This window comes from Gobius niger (assembly GCF_951799975.1).
Source record: "Gobius niger genome assembly, chromosome: 17".
Classification (NCBI taxonomy): Eukaryota; Metazoa; Chordata; class Actinopteri; order Gobiiformes; family Gobiidae; genus Gobius; species Gobius niger.
Window position 1 is genome coordinate 19,117,763 of NC_136868.1, and position 14,493 is coordinate 19,132,255.

A 14,493-nucleotide genomic window follows, 5' to 3' on the forward strand; every position below is an offset into this window, starting at 1 on the left:
ATTTTCTCCATTCAATCACCAAATTTTAATTATTTTATTTATGAAATGTATGTCTTTGTAAAATCGAAGCCTGGAGAAGTCCCAGACATCAGGTAGCCATTTTTCCGGTGCATCAGGAGAAAGACCTATTACTGATTGTCATCTTTATGATTGATTGGTGTACACTTGAACTGGTCAATGTCCATCACAACGTTTCTTTTGTGTAGCTAAGAGAGCGTTACCACTTGGAGTATTGCATCACTGAGGCACATCTTTGTGCACACTGGACCTGAGATAAATAAGATGTGTTCTGTTTCACTTACATCTGCAATTCTCATCAACCCTTTTTGTTTCTTCATTTCGCGCCAAGTCAATAAATTTATTTTTGATAAAGACCCGTTCATCGCTGCGGCCTTTTTTTTTCTTCTGAGGCTACAGTTTGATCGGCCTATTTTGATTTCGCTTCGACGTCTCTCGTGTCCAAAATATGTTTATGTGTGATTGGATTTAAGTTTGGGAATAACAAATTTGTGTTTTTGTTTTGATGAAGATGATGGGACACGACCGGGTGAACCGGGGTGTTGCAGAAAATGGGGGTTAAACTATCCAAGGTTGAAGGAAAAAGCCTGTTGCCATCTGCTGTACTGCACAAACTAAATCCTAACAATTTCATTGGGATTATAGCAAGTGAGTAATCCTGCTTTCCTTTAGGGGGAGAGATTACCCCCGAGGATTAGCTCCCTCCAGATAATAAACTTTATTAAAACGTAATCAGCTTTGGTGGGTCTTCTTCCCCTCACACACTTGAAGGTGGGCACTGCAGCCCTTGGGGAGCGACCCGTGTTACTGCCGAGGGCTGGGTGGTTTGGATGAAAGAGGAGAGTGCAGTGAGAGGATGAGTAGATGGAGGACCAGGGTTTGATGTCGCCTGGATTACTTCTGAAGGACGCACGCTGCTTGATCTTGAGCTTTGCGTGTCGAGGAACATTTGAATTCCCTTGACTCTTGCCCTCTGCCTTCAACACCCCCCGCCCCAATCTCCCAAAGTTCTTACACTTCAAACACATTTTACAGTGACTGTCCACTCGTAACTACTGAAAAGAGGCGTTATATTCACTCATTACAAGGATCTCAATAATTACAATATTGACATTTCATTCTATTGTCCTTTTTGTTTTGTGTTTGACCTTTGTTTCAGAGCATCACAGGCACAATGAGGCACAAGTTATTCAATACAGTGCATATTATTGTGCAGGTGACAAGTAACTAACTACACAGTTTTAGAAGAAAACCCACCCAGAGGAACATCGAAACCCATTCTCCTTTAGGATGTGAACCTGGGACCCTTTTGCTGCAGTGTGTTGCATAATATTACATAATGAAAGAAACGCTCTCATCTTGCATGCGAATAGTTACAGTAAATTATCAAGTTTTAATTCATTCATTATTTTTTTCTGCCTGATACAAACCATGTATTGGCTCAGATTTAAATATTTACTGACATGATCCCGCCTCCTGGACGCGTTGGTTTTGTGGTTTTGTGTAGTGCCTCCAGCGTATTGATCGGGTGGTAATCTTTTTGAATGTTTACCTGTGTTTGTAAAAGGATTGGGCTCAGTGTCCCTGATGATGCCGACTCCTCACAGGTGCCTGAGCGCGATGCTGGTTTACTATAATGAGGGTTAATGAGGAACTTGGCAGCAGTTCTATCAGTCTGCTGCTCTGCCAAAAGACAGCAGTTCACGTCGAGGACACTGTTTTCAAATATGAATCAAGACAGGTGGGTTTCCTTTCTGTCCATGGGAATTAAATGAAAAAAATACATTTTATTAATTAGATAAGGTCCTCAAACGTGTTGATAAATTGAGAATAATTGTGGAAAAAGTGTAGCAATGTGTGTCGTATCTATGACCACACAACAGGAGAAAAGCAAAGAGGTTCTTTAGATAATATTCTTTTTGAGTGTTTATAATAATTTATTATTATTTTAGACCTGTGTCCCAGAGTTTTTATTTTTTTTTAAAGAACAGTGGACACAAACAGTGGACATTGTAGTCATCTGAGAGCTCACTGAAGGGTAAAAAGCTCACCTTGCTGCCCTGTTGTTCTCTTCCATAAATTAGACAATGTGGGGTTTTATAGTGGTTCCTCTGCTGTATACTCTGCATCCATGTTTATTGCCTCTGGGCCTTTGATATTAAAATTCAGGAGCGGCTTGATGCATTTTTCTGTCATCTCTCTTTCTGACTTTAATAATACTATAAAGCACGCCGCTGTGGACAAAGCTGGAAGGAGGGGGGCTGAATAAATTATGAAAAACAGGTTAATATATGGCATTGGTATATATCACATCCAAACTAAAGCCGGATCCCATTTTGGATTTTAACATTGAGCCTTTTAAAGGCAAGAGTCAAGTAGGGTCAGATCCATCTCATTTTATTGCTGCCTCTGACCCCTCCCCTGCCTCAGTGACCAGAGCATCTCCCAAACATCACAGCAGAGCCAGACGTCCCACAGGCCGTGGGACAATTCAAGGCACTGTCCAAGATAAATCTGGCACTTCCACTGTCTGAGTGCCAAAGTGTAAATAATAATAATTGTACTACTACTACTACTACTACTACTACTACTACTACTACTACTACTACTACTACTACTACTACTACTACTACTACTACCACTAATAATAATAATCACCATAATCATCCTCATCAATCATAATCATTAACATCACCACCATATCAATAATAATAATAATCATAACAATAATAGTATAATAGCCAACTAATACTTTATATTATTACACGGTTTACAAAGATAAATAAGGCCTATATTTACAAGCCTATGTTGTGTTATCCTAATCACAACTACCGTATGTCTCCAGTTTAATATGATAAAGCGTAAACGTATTTCTCTGATAGTTTTGTTGTTGTTGTTGTTGTTGTTGTTGTTGTTGTTGTTGTTGTTGTTGTTGTTGTTGTTTTTTTACCTAGGCCATAGTGTTTTAATACAGGGCAATGGCGTCAGTGATTGGACTCAAACGAGCCTATTAGCGCCTGGTGTCAGCTTTACGGGTCAGGTTCAATCAGGGAATTGGAAAATATCATTTCTGACGTGAATAGATTTGTTTTGTTTTTTTCAACCAATCTCTTCTACTAATTACCCAAATGGACAGGAGCTGTCAGGAGACAATAACTATTCCCTAATAGAATTTGCCCCCAAGTGCAATTTAATTTTCTCGGTGCTGGGTTTCTATGTTGTGCTTCTCCCTCTCTCCGCTCCCAAAGCTCGGGACGTACACTGTGCCATGTCCAGCTTCAGACACGGAGGGTCCAGGAGTGATTGTGGACTATCTGAATTCTGCTGCAATGACCGCCACTGGAAAAACGACGAAGATGACGATGGGAGGGGGACAACGTGAACAAGTGCGGTGCGTAAGCAATAGTAAACTAATATTAACTGTACAATTGCTGTTCTTCTGTCTGACATGGATCCAGTTGGTCCAGCTCCTATGACTTTAGATGACTGAACTTGCGGTAAAATACAAGCCGCCTGTGCGTAAAACCCACTTTGTCGCTTTTATGCAGAACGGTTACGGGCCTGCAGCACATCACGTCACATACTCCTTCATGATGCACAGGCTTGTGTATATCGATGTGATGTTTTATCTGTGGAGTCCTCGTGCGGAGAGATGGATCTGTGAATCGCACATGTCAATGAAGTGGTCCATTGAAATACTAGATATAATTACAGGTGGCAGGGTCAGGGCAATGGGAAAGGAGTTGCCCTCGGCTTGAATTATTGCCCCACGCTTCCTGCAATCTTTCCTTTTACACTGCTTCCAAGCCAGTGAGTCCATTGCACAGCACATGGATGTAACTTCTATTTTACTCTAAATGATGCCAGTGCATGGCGTGTTGGCCTGACCCGAATGTAAATGCTTGACGCATGACATGGCTTTCGTCACTCCATCATTTAAGCAGGCATTAGAGGAGCCCCTCACCAGACCAGATGTGCGTCTCGCGCTCATCTTTTCTCTTTTTGCATTTTGCGTCCGTCAATTATTCTAATTGCATTGCCCTTTGCTGACAGGTTAAGAGCATTTCTATCTGCATTGTTTTTCTGATGCAGCTAAAGGGTCTCAGTTGCAACATTCAAACTAATTGAATAGTGGAATAAATTGAATGATCTTGAGGGGAAAAGTGTATAATGGAAATAAAGTAAGACGAGATGATTTTCGGGACAAACAAACAGGCAAGAGGATGGATAACACTTGAATGTATATACATTTCCATATGCTCCTGCTATGGAAATGTAAAAATCAGAATGGATCAAATTCTTTCATCACTGCCTTTTAATGAGCTGTTTTGCGCGTTTTCATTAGTTTAATGTACAATTATGCGCGTACAGGTACAGATTGAGACGTGACATTGTGTCTCAGTCACAAACAGTTACAATTTCTGATGCGGATCCATGTGCAAAATATAGGCCGTGATGCATTGTTGCAAATACTACAATTCTTGATTTGGGCTTTGAAGTAGAACTATAGGTTAGGTATGATGATAATTATATAGGCCTATATAATGATGCATATTATTATCATTATTATTATTATTATTATTATTATTATTATTATTATTATTATTATTATTATTATTATTATTATTATTATTATTATCATTATTATTATTACAGACTGGACTATTATGCCTGTTGTGAGCATGCGCGTCCACTGTTCTTGCTGCGCTTGAAGAAAATTGGAGGAGAAGACTGAGTTCATATGTTTGAACCAGCGGCCGTCCGTCGGGAATATGTTATCTACGTGAGGAGTCTCGTGGAAGCAGCTCGAATCAACAGCGTCAGGAGGAGTAAGCGTACCTGACACGCGCAGAGTCGCGAGGAGAGAGAATGAGGAGCTTTGTCCAGTTACATCCAAGGCAGGCTTGTGTTTACTTTGAGAAACTGTTTTGTTGGCTTAGCCTAGATATTTTGTATGGATATTTAGATGTGTGGACAAAAATAGTGTATGGGCTAACTTAGAAGAATACAAACAGCCCCAAACCAAAAACTGACCGTGATTTAACTCATGAGGGAATATCAGTTCTACTCCCAAATCATTATCATTCTAGTATGTCCCGAAACCTTGCACTCTCAACCACGGTCTGCTCGGACGGGGGTCCCTGGGGGACCCGCTGCAGTGCTATTTATGGTCTCCACGGAAACCATGCCCCGCCCCCTAAAGAAATGTTCATATCGGCCTGCTTCATATACCTTCAGGGGATGCTTTCCTCGCGCCACTCTCCTATTGGCCGATTGTGAGCCTGTGCCGCGGTGACGTCACGTGCCTGCCGCCTCTGCAGCGCTGAATGGAGCGAGAGCCTGTCGGAGCTCACCCAAAAGAGCTGGGCAGCGTCCCGGGACAGGAGCCGCAAAAGGGGGATCGTATCCAGTGTTTAAGTGACAGCCGTGACCGGCCTGCGCGCAGAAAAGGAGAGTCCTTGTTCTGGACAAGGGACGGGTGCAGTGGGTGTGCAGGGTGTGCGTCTCCCGCGTTGGATCACAATGATGCAAAGCGCGGCGGTGCTGCCGACAGAGAGCCCTGTGAAGAGTTTGCCGGAGATTCTCGGAGTGCCACTGCAACGTAAGCCATTTTCTGTAACAGATTTTTCGTTAATATGTGCTGCGCGAGTGTTTATCGGCGAGTGTGTCACCACTGAAAGTGACGGACTCTATCAGAAAGAGCAATGATGATACTGGCCACCACAGGCCAACACTGATCTTCAGACGAAATGGATAAGGGTTCATCCTGGTATCCTTTGCAATGGCATGTGGAAGCTATTAGCCGGAAAGAAAGGAAACTGAGAACATGAGCTTAATAATGATGCTTTGGCAATAAAACAAGTAGCCCAAAATTGAACACGTTGGTTATGAAGAGCAAAAGGCCGATCATCAAAATAGCTCTAGCTTATGCGCACGTTGAGACAGTGCATATCGTCTCACAGCTGTTAAATAAAAGGCTGTTTGGACCCAGCACAAATGACCGTAACGTCCTGGTCTCGAACGAACAAATCCGTGCTCTATATTTTTACACATCCGCGTGCGTCAAACACCAAAAATATTAGCCTACATTAAACTACATTAAAGAGCCTATTTGTGCGCGTCGCCACCGTCTTTTTAATTTATGTCCAGATCAAATGCACATCCTGAACACTTTCACAAAATGTCTTCACTCATAACTAAGTCACGCAGGCCTGTGTATTTTTATGCCCCGTGAAATAACAATAATGACAATAATAACAATATAATAATAACAATAATAATAGTAATATTAATAATAATAATAACAATAATAATAACAACAATAATAATATATAATAATAAATTAAGATAAACGATTAACACAAATAAATAATAAATATGTAAAAACAGTAGTAGCTAAATGTAGCGTACAGTAATTTCTGTCTCATTAAATTAATCAATAAACTCAACTTGACCCTTCGCATGGTCAAACTGACAGGCCTGCCCTGTTTAGTGTAATATTATTAAAAGACAAAGGGCCACTTAAATAAATAAATAAAATAAAATGTGAAATCCTCTGTTTACGCATTTGTTGCCATGTAAAATCGCGGGCCATGTTTAAGCTTGAAGAAACAATTGTATGTCTTAATCATAATGTTAACTTCGGATCGAGGAATCCTGGATTAAACGATTGAACTGATATATTTCCACCCTGACCCTGGCACAGTTTCGGCCTTTGGGTTTAGACTCGGATTATTTAGATTTGGCTAAACATGTGTAAAGCAACAGTGCTGCGTTGAACGGGACAGCTGACTCAGGACGTGTAGAACAATTAACCTGCAGCGCATGGATTGTTTAATGGTCACATGTGACTGAGAGCACGAGGCCCGGGGCATTTTGTCTAAAACGTGCTCATCACTTTATTTCGTAAGCGGAAACACTGAGTAAATAAAGTGATGAGCACGGACCAAAATACCGAAAGAAGAAGGTATGACCTCGTGGCTTTACTCTCTCTCGCTTGCACGCGCATGCACGGAGCTGGACATTGCACCGGGACTGTGCCTGTGCCAACTTCGCGCTGCTTTCCTTTCAGCACCACTCCTCGGTAAAAGCAGCTTTATCTACTCCCGCATTTAACATTCATCTCGCGTTTAATAAAAGTGGTGTCACACATTCAGGCCGCTTCAAAACGTGGGCTACTTTAGACTTTACTTTCTCTTCATATTAGACTGTTTTCTTATCACGCAATGAGGTATTTAAACGTGAAATTAAGCCATAAAACGTAATAGGCCTAATTAGGAACCTCATTCTCTTTTCAAATAATAATAGCATAAATAATATGTATGTGCTTCCAAACGATATGTTTTACTGGACTTCATTAAAATGTTGGCGAAGCCTCGGAAACAACATGACCTCGTGGGTTTCCTAGATCACATAGGCTACACATTCACGAGCTTATTGTGACATCTTTGAGCCTCGGAGTTGTATATGTGTGTGAGAATGCTACAGGAGCAGCTGCTGTTTTTGTACATGTCGGATAAAATAAAGTTGATAGTGTTGTGTTTCAAAAATGTTAGTCAATGTTATTTTATATTTATGTATTTATTTATTATTATTAATCATAGCAAAAGGTCAAATCTGTAGTGCATGTGTTGCATGTTTTTTTCAAATCTGATAATAATGTTCCCATTCAACAAAACCATGGAAAACAAACAAACAAAAAAACAATATATCAGCACCATGGACAGTGACGGAAAGCTTTACTGTACAAATTAGAGTTTACGACAAAATATTGTCCAACCCACACTCTCAGGCAAAATGATGAAATCTTATCTTTACATAATTCTGCCTGTATTCAATGAATATACAAGAGTTTGAATGATTTGTTCTTTTGTTTTTGTTTTTTGTCTTTTAAAGGATTTTATTTTATTTATTTTACCTTGTAGGAACTACTAGACAGGGCAGTTCAGGGTGAAAGAGTGGGGAGGGAAATTCAGGCAATTGTCAGAGACATAAACCCAGGACACTGAGGTCGTTCCGCTGCAACAGCATTAACTACTACACTACAGCTGCAAATTATTTGTTACTTTTAACATATTGAGTTTATGATGTAAGGATGCAAACTTTCAGAATTATATTGAATCGTTCAATCCGCTCTCTTCACTTCTACAGCAAATATGTTCAATATAAGCACTACAATGTAATTTGACACAGCAGATAGTGTAATTGAGTTATTTTTTCCTGCTAACTAAATAGAAAATATTCTATTTGGAAAAAATATTCAGAAGAAAATAATTTATTTACAGGTGCAACGATTTGGCATCTCGGCCTTCTTTAGGCAAATGCTTGTAAAAATATTAGAACTTGTATTTCTTGTTCAGCACATTAAACATTATTGAATCGAAATCGTGACCTCCTTATCGAAAAATGTATCGACTCATGACTGAAGCGAATGATCTCCCTTTGATCCAGTTCTAATGTCATGGTCTTGTGTCCTGCAGAGATCCCTCAGTGTGCAGGATGCAGTCAACACATCATGGACAAATTCATCCTCAAAGTGCTGGACAGACACTGGCACTCCAAGTGCCTCAAATGTGCAGACTGCCAGACCCCGCTGGCCGACAAGTGTTTCTCCAGAGCAGGAAATGTCTACTGCAAAGAAGACTTCTTCAAGTGAGTGTTTTCACATCTGCTTCTTTGTATTGGACTAAACTTTTATTGCAGTACATTAAATAGTGGCAGGAACAAAAAGAGAGAAAATAATCTATGTTCAGAAAATGCAATTGACTCCTCAATCCCAAATAACATGGCAGTGTGATGGTGCGTTCTCTGTTTCTCATTGGGAAAATCGTTCTGTCTAAGTTAGATTTAAGAGACAATATGTTCAGTTAGGTTTTAACAGGGAAACTGTGGCTTTGTCTAGTTTATATTTTAGAGGTTTTAATGCGGAGAGCTCACTGTCAGAGGACTAACAGTGTTATGTTGGGTCAGTAGGAAGGCCTACATGTCCAGATAAACTCATGCTACTGTAGGCACAGGAAGGGCTGGTACCTACAGTGAAGGCTGTCACACTGTTGGGTTTATTCCTGTGTGATTTAGAGCCAGCTCTGAGTCATGCTTTTATAGACCTCTGGGGCTTTTTACTGTGAACCTCTTGTTCTTTTCTTTACCCTCTGGGCTTTCCTCTAGCTCTGCTCTAGAGACATATTTGTATATATATTGAATACCGTGACTCCAGGTGGCATCTTTCACACTTGTGAAATTTGAGTTTTGCTTGTTGAATATGTGTTGCCCTGGCAGTGTTGACGTCACATACTAAAGGTTGTCCTGTTTTGTGTTTGATGCAGGCGTTTTGGGACAAAGTGTGCGTCATGCCAACAGGGCATCCCTCCCACACAGGTGGTGCGGAAAGCACAGGACTTTGTGTATCACCTGCACTGCTTCGCCTGCATAATGTGCAGCCGACAGCTGGCCACTGGGGACGAGTTTTATCTCATGGAGGATGGGAGACTGGTGTGCAAAGTGGATTATGAGACGGCCAAGCAGAACGGTAAGTCCACACTCATAACAAAGAAGCCAAAGTATTCACACACACACGTAGAACTGACTTAAATGTATTGTGCAGATGAAGAATTACTAGCTCTGTCTCTGCTCTGTGCGGTGAAGTGACGGTGGATCTATGGTGTTTGTCATGTGGGCGTATTTGTTTTCTTTTTCCTTTATGCAACTGAGATTGATTATGTAAATCAAGGTTCCAGTAACTCAGATCCTTCAGGTCTGGAACTGACTAGATTTATGTCCATGAGCCAGATATACAAGGACAACAGATCCCTCAATACGAACATTCAGCAAATAGAGAACAGTATTTTTTAGTGGCACTAGTTACTCACACACGCTCCCTGTTTTCAGATGACTCTGAAGCAGGAACCAAGAGACCTAGGACCACCATCACAGCCAAGCAGCTGGAGACGCTCAAAAGTGCCTATAAGAATTCGCCCAAACCAGCACGCCACGTTCGAGAGCAGCTGTCCTCGGAGACGGGCCTGGACATGAGAGTGGTGCAGGTAATACTAGTCCCCACACACATATAGTGTTATTCATTTCAGTTGATTTTAATTGATCAATGACACAGTCGCCTTGTTCAGGTGTGGTTTCAGAACCGACGAGCAAAAGAAAAACGATTGAAGAAGGATGCGGGTCGCCATCGCTGGACACAGTTTTATAAGAGCGTCAAACGCAGTCGAGGAGGAACGAAAGCGGAGAAGGAAAGCTCAGCCGATGATGCAGGCCTCAGTGACAGTGAACTCAGCTTCAGAGGTAACTCAGATTTTCAGACTATTAGAGAGTCACAGTAACCAGTAGTGTGCTATTTTCATTACACAAAACAAGATGTTGGGGTACACTTACGAAGAGCAGCATTCTTTTATCTTTAGTAAAGATCCCGATTAGTTATCGCTGAAGCAATAACTATTCTCCCTGGGGTCCACATTTGTGCAGATCCATTTGTTCTGTGATTGAAAAGAAACTTGTTGACCTTCGTAACACTTCTTTAGATGAACATTGTTCCATCTTATAGTGCAGTGATTGGAAAACTCAGCGAGTGCTTAGAGTTATGCAAATTATAGCTTTGACGTGCCTTTGTTATTTAACGCCCGCAAAGCCCATATTGGGAAGCCATAAAATTCTGTGGGCCACTTTTAAAAAGAAGGCAGTTTTTATGAGAAATGAAAAGATGGCGACAGAAACTCCATAAAGCATGTGAAGCTTTTAGTCAATTAGAGCCAGAGCGCTGGGCTATTGTTGTGACTGAAGCCACTCCAGAGTGATGGAGAGGAAACAAATACTTTGTGACGCTGTAATTGCACAGACACAGATTTACTGTTGAAGAAGTTAAAAGTATCACGACTCATCGTCATTCAAAAATGACGACGGGCTTCACTTGCTTCCATAACAAATCTTAAACTCATAACGTGCTCATAACAGATAGTAATAACTGACCTACCTTATGCTAAATGTGACTTTTTATCATGGAAAAACGTATACCCCCATCAAAGACTTTCCTGTGCTTCATTTTATTTGCGCACGTTCAGTTGCACATTCCTGGTCCTTTTTTGTTTTTATAATTCATTCCCCTGACGTGCTTACACTCGTCTATAGGCCTAAGCTGTAGTGAGTGTGAATGAGAGTGTGCTTGTGAGTGCTTGACAATGGAGCCCATGGCTACAATCCAGTGTGTCCTGTTGCATGAGCCCCATGTGAGTCCATTATCATGGACTCTCTCCTCCAAATAAGCAACACATGTTTTGTGAATGTGCTGACGCTGAATTGCTTTTTCTCCTCAGATGACCAGGTGCTGTCAGACCTGGGACACACTAACGGGCTCTATGGCAGTGTGGGGGATGTCACTGGTGGAGCAGTTTTAAACGGGAGCTTCTCCGTAGATGCGGCGGGACAGCCCTACCATGACATCAGAGCCGGAAGTCCTTATGGCCTGCCCCAATCCCCATCGTCCATCGGCTCCCTGCCCGGACACACCCCTCTGCTCAACAATCTGGCCTTCAGCATGGACAGTCTGGTGGCACAAGGCGGGACAGGGGGGGTGGGTCAGGCACTCAGAGCCATGGCAGGAGGCCCCACCTCAGACCTGTCCACAGGCAGCAGTACGGGATATCCCGACTTCCCCACCAGCCCCGCCTCCTGGCTGGATGAGATGGACCACTCGCAGTTCTGAGCCTCTGTGTGCACAGGGCACTCTGTGAGAACCCACGGGAGAGGCTTTTTACATTTGTATCGTTCTCCAGACTCAGTAAAGAGAAGCAGATCTCTGTCTCAACACTTAGTACATGACTGGAGTGAGCAGCTGAATTTTTAACTCTGTTCCATGTACCATTTTTTATTTAAAACCAACTTCATCTGATATTTTTTCACTGAAGTGGATTGTGCTCAGTGGCAGAGGAAACCACTCCACGTTACAGAGACACAGACACTCGGTTCCTGTGGTCTCTCACTCATGTCACAAGGACTGTTGTGTGGCCACGTCAAAGCCTTTATTTGCACTTTACTCTCCCTTGTCTTTATCCATTGTCTGGACGAGAAGAGGAGAGAGACTAACTGTATGCACAAGGCAAAATAAGTGTTTCATTGGGAGAAAAATACAGAAAACACAAGTGGCACAAGTGTGAATTTTGATTGAGGAAAATGTTTTATATTGTGTCTCTGAAGCTCGCACTACTGCTGTTTGGAGGTGGCAGGCCGCTGCATCTATCCGTCCTTGTCTGGATGTTTTCTCTGTTTCAATGCTACTGTCTTAAGTGGTGCTTGACTTCTGAAAGTGGCTAAGGGTTTCGTTGTGATTCTGAGCTCAAAGTCATAATATTTGTATCTGGCTCAGAGAGAAAAGGATCTCAGTGGGATAGTAATCAATCTGATAAATCAACCAACATTGTTCTTCTCAAATATATGTATCCCCTTTATTTCACTTTCAGATATTTTCTAATCTATGTTAGAATGGAAATACTGTGAAGTATTAGCAGGGACAATGTTGAGCGCTCGTTCTTTCTCGGGTCTGATCCAGGCTTCTTGTGGTAATCTACTCAGTGTTGTAGGGCTTTAGCTTTGCCACATATCAACCTTCTTACCAACCCCAGATGTGGCAGCCCTGCACGGCCTCTATCACAGAGGGATTAAGGACTGTCCCCCCCTTCTACTCGGGCCACGTACTGCGGGTCAGGAGTGGATTCTCGGTTCAGGCCACACGAGCTGCATCTTAAACCCACAGAAGGCGGGCGGATTTCCAAGAATATACAGTATGAGAGGCTGAGGGGACAGGGGAAACATATCAGTAAACCTTTTTGTAAGTCTTTCTCCCAGTTTCACGAAAACAAACAAAATCACATTCAAACCATGTCCATTTCAGTTTGGCGTGTTGCTTCAGACATCTTAAGTGTTGTAAATTTTGTACAGTTTGAAGCTGTGTCTGCTGTCTTGTTTCATTGAACACTATTTATTATTATTAATTATTATGATTATTGCCATGTGTCTTTGAAAAAGATGTAAAAGAGAGCACTGAATTTATTCATTTATGCCTTCTGTGTAATGGTATGAACTGTACAGTCAAATCTATATGAGCAAATAAAGCTGAATTGTCTTTGGTTTATATCAGATTGTGCTGGTGTCTTTGAACACAGGCGTATTGAGATGAATAGGAGATTTAAGAACTTCCCATATATATCAGGAGAAAAATCCCCCCTGTAGGTGTTTTTATTATTTTGCCTTATTGAAACGCTCTTAAAGGGAGTTAACCCGCAAATTCATTTACCCATTGAGAGCATTTACCACACACTTAGGCCTCGATTCAATTGTGGAGATCCATTTAGTACCACCAGCAGACAGTGGTCAGTCAGTTAACGGTGATGGATGCTGCTTTCCTCTCTGGCGTGGCGGGGCTACGGGTGACAAGAAAGATGCATGAAGAGGGGAGGAGAACAAGATAAAAGGGAAGAACGGGAGGAAAAAAAAAAAAAAGCACAGGACAGTTGCCCGGCAGGACGCCTGGCCCACTGATCCTCTCTGAGCTAAAGCCACAGCAGCAGATTGCACTGCAGCAGCACACTCCAATCGTTTCCTAATCCCCTGGCTGTTAACTAATTGTCCTGCACTTTGTCAAATATGTGAAAAAAAATGCTTTGGAGGGAGAGCAAAATAGCCCTTATGGAGGCAGATCGCTTTGATACACTAACATGCAGTAAAGGAACAACTGTACCTTTACTGAAAGCTCTAAAAATCGGCGGTTCTCAACGTGTGCTGTTCAGGTGCCACATCTACTTTATTACACTGTTTTTTAATAAGAGATCACTTCATTTTTGGTTTAGTGATGCCTTTACGGTTGCCATTTTTCTGGTTTAGACCTGGTCTAGGTTCATATAGGCCCTTTTAAGACCCAGTGTGGTCTTGATTTGATCTTGCTCTGGTGGTACTGGCAACACAAGTGAAAGCTGTTTGCATTAGAAATTATTTGTCAGACAGTAGTGGCGTCTTTTCATTACATGTGGTTATTCACACACGAGTCTTTTGAAATGAGCTGATCCCAAAGATCAAATAGATCAGACACAAACACCGTATTTTAGGAGGTAGAGCTTGATGTGAAAGTTTGAGAATCACCTCTCGTAAATACAGAGGGTTAAACAAAAAGAGCGAGTGTAAGCTATGTCGTCCTATTTATTAATTTGGAATAATAAGTACCGTCTGCCAAGCTGGGAAAAATGACTATGAGCCACTGATTATATACGGTAGATGCTGCATTAAAACCCCTCTCATGTTAGTCTGGATTTATTCCCTTTAACTATGGTGTTGGATAACTATGTACAGAATTATAATGAAATTACGCCATGGGCTACATCTGTGTGAGACTCATTTGTATGCAGCTCCGCACAGCATTTGTCTGAGAGCTGGCCAACCTAAACCAAACTTAAGTGTTATCGATTCCTTTGTGTTTTA

The 14,493-nt window shown here is 41.7% G+C and overlaps 1 protein-coding gene across 1 annotated transcript; it reads left to right on the top strand.

The window, feature by feature from the left end:
• The first annotated feature begins 5,053 nt into the window (after window positions 1-5,053).
• Window positions 5,054-12,959, top strand: lhx4 (LIM homeobox 4). Its single transcript, XM_079575229.1, has 6 exons — window positions 5,054-5,620; window positions 8,499-8,670; window positions 9,345-9,547; window positions 9,907-10,061; window positions 10,143-10,314; window positions 11,340-12,959. Exons 1-6 carry the CDS (start codon window positions 5,542-5,544, stop codon window positions 11,726-11,728), a joined length of 1,170 nt encoding a protein of 389 aa, XP_079431355.1. The 5' UTR covers window positions 5,054-5,541; the 3' UTR covers window positions 11,729-12,959.
• Window positions 12,960-14,493: the final 1,534 nt, after the last annotated feature.

Coding starts and splice junctions, on each gene's coding strand:
- lhx4 (XM_079575229.1), top strand. CDS start 5,542: ATGATGCAAAGCGCGGCGGTGCTGCCGACAGAGAGCCCTGTGAAGAGT. Junction 5,621..8,498: donor TCTCGGAGTGCCACTGCAAC/GTAAGCCATTTT, acceptor TGTGTCCTGCAG/AGATCCCTCAGTGTGCAGGA. Junction 8,671..9,344: donor TGCAAAGAAGACTTCTTCAA/GTGAGTGTTTTC, acceptor TGTTTGATGCAG/GCGTTTTGGGACAAAGTGTG.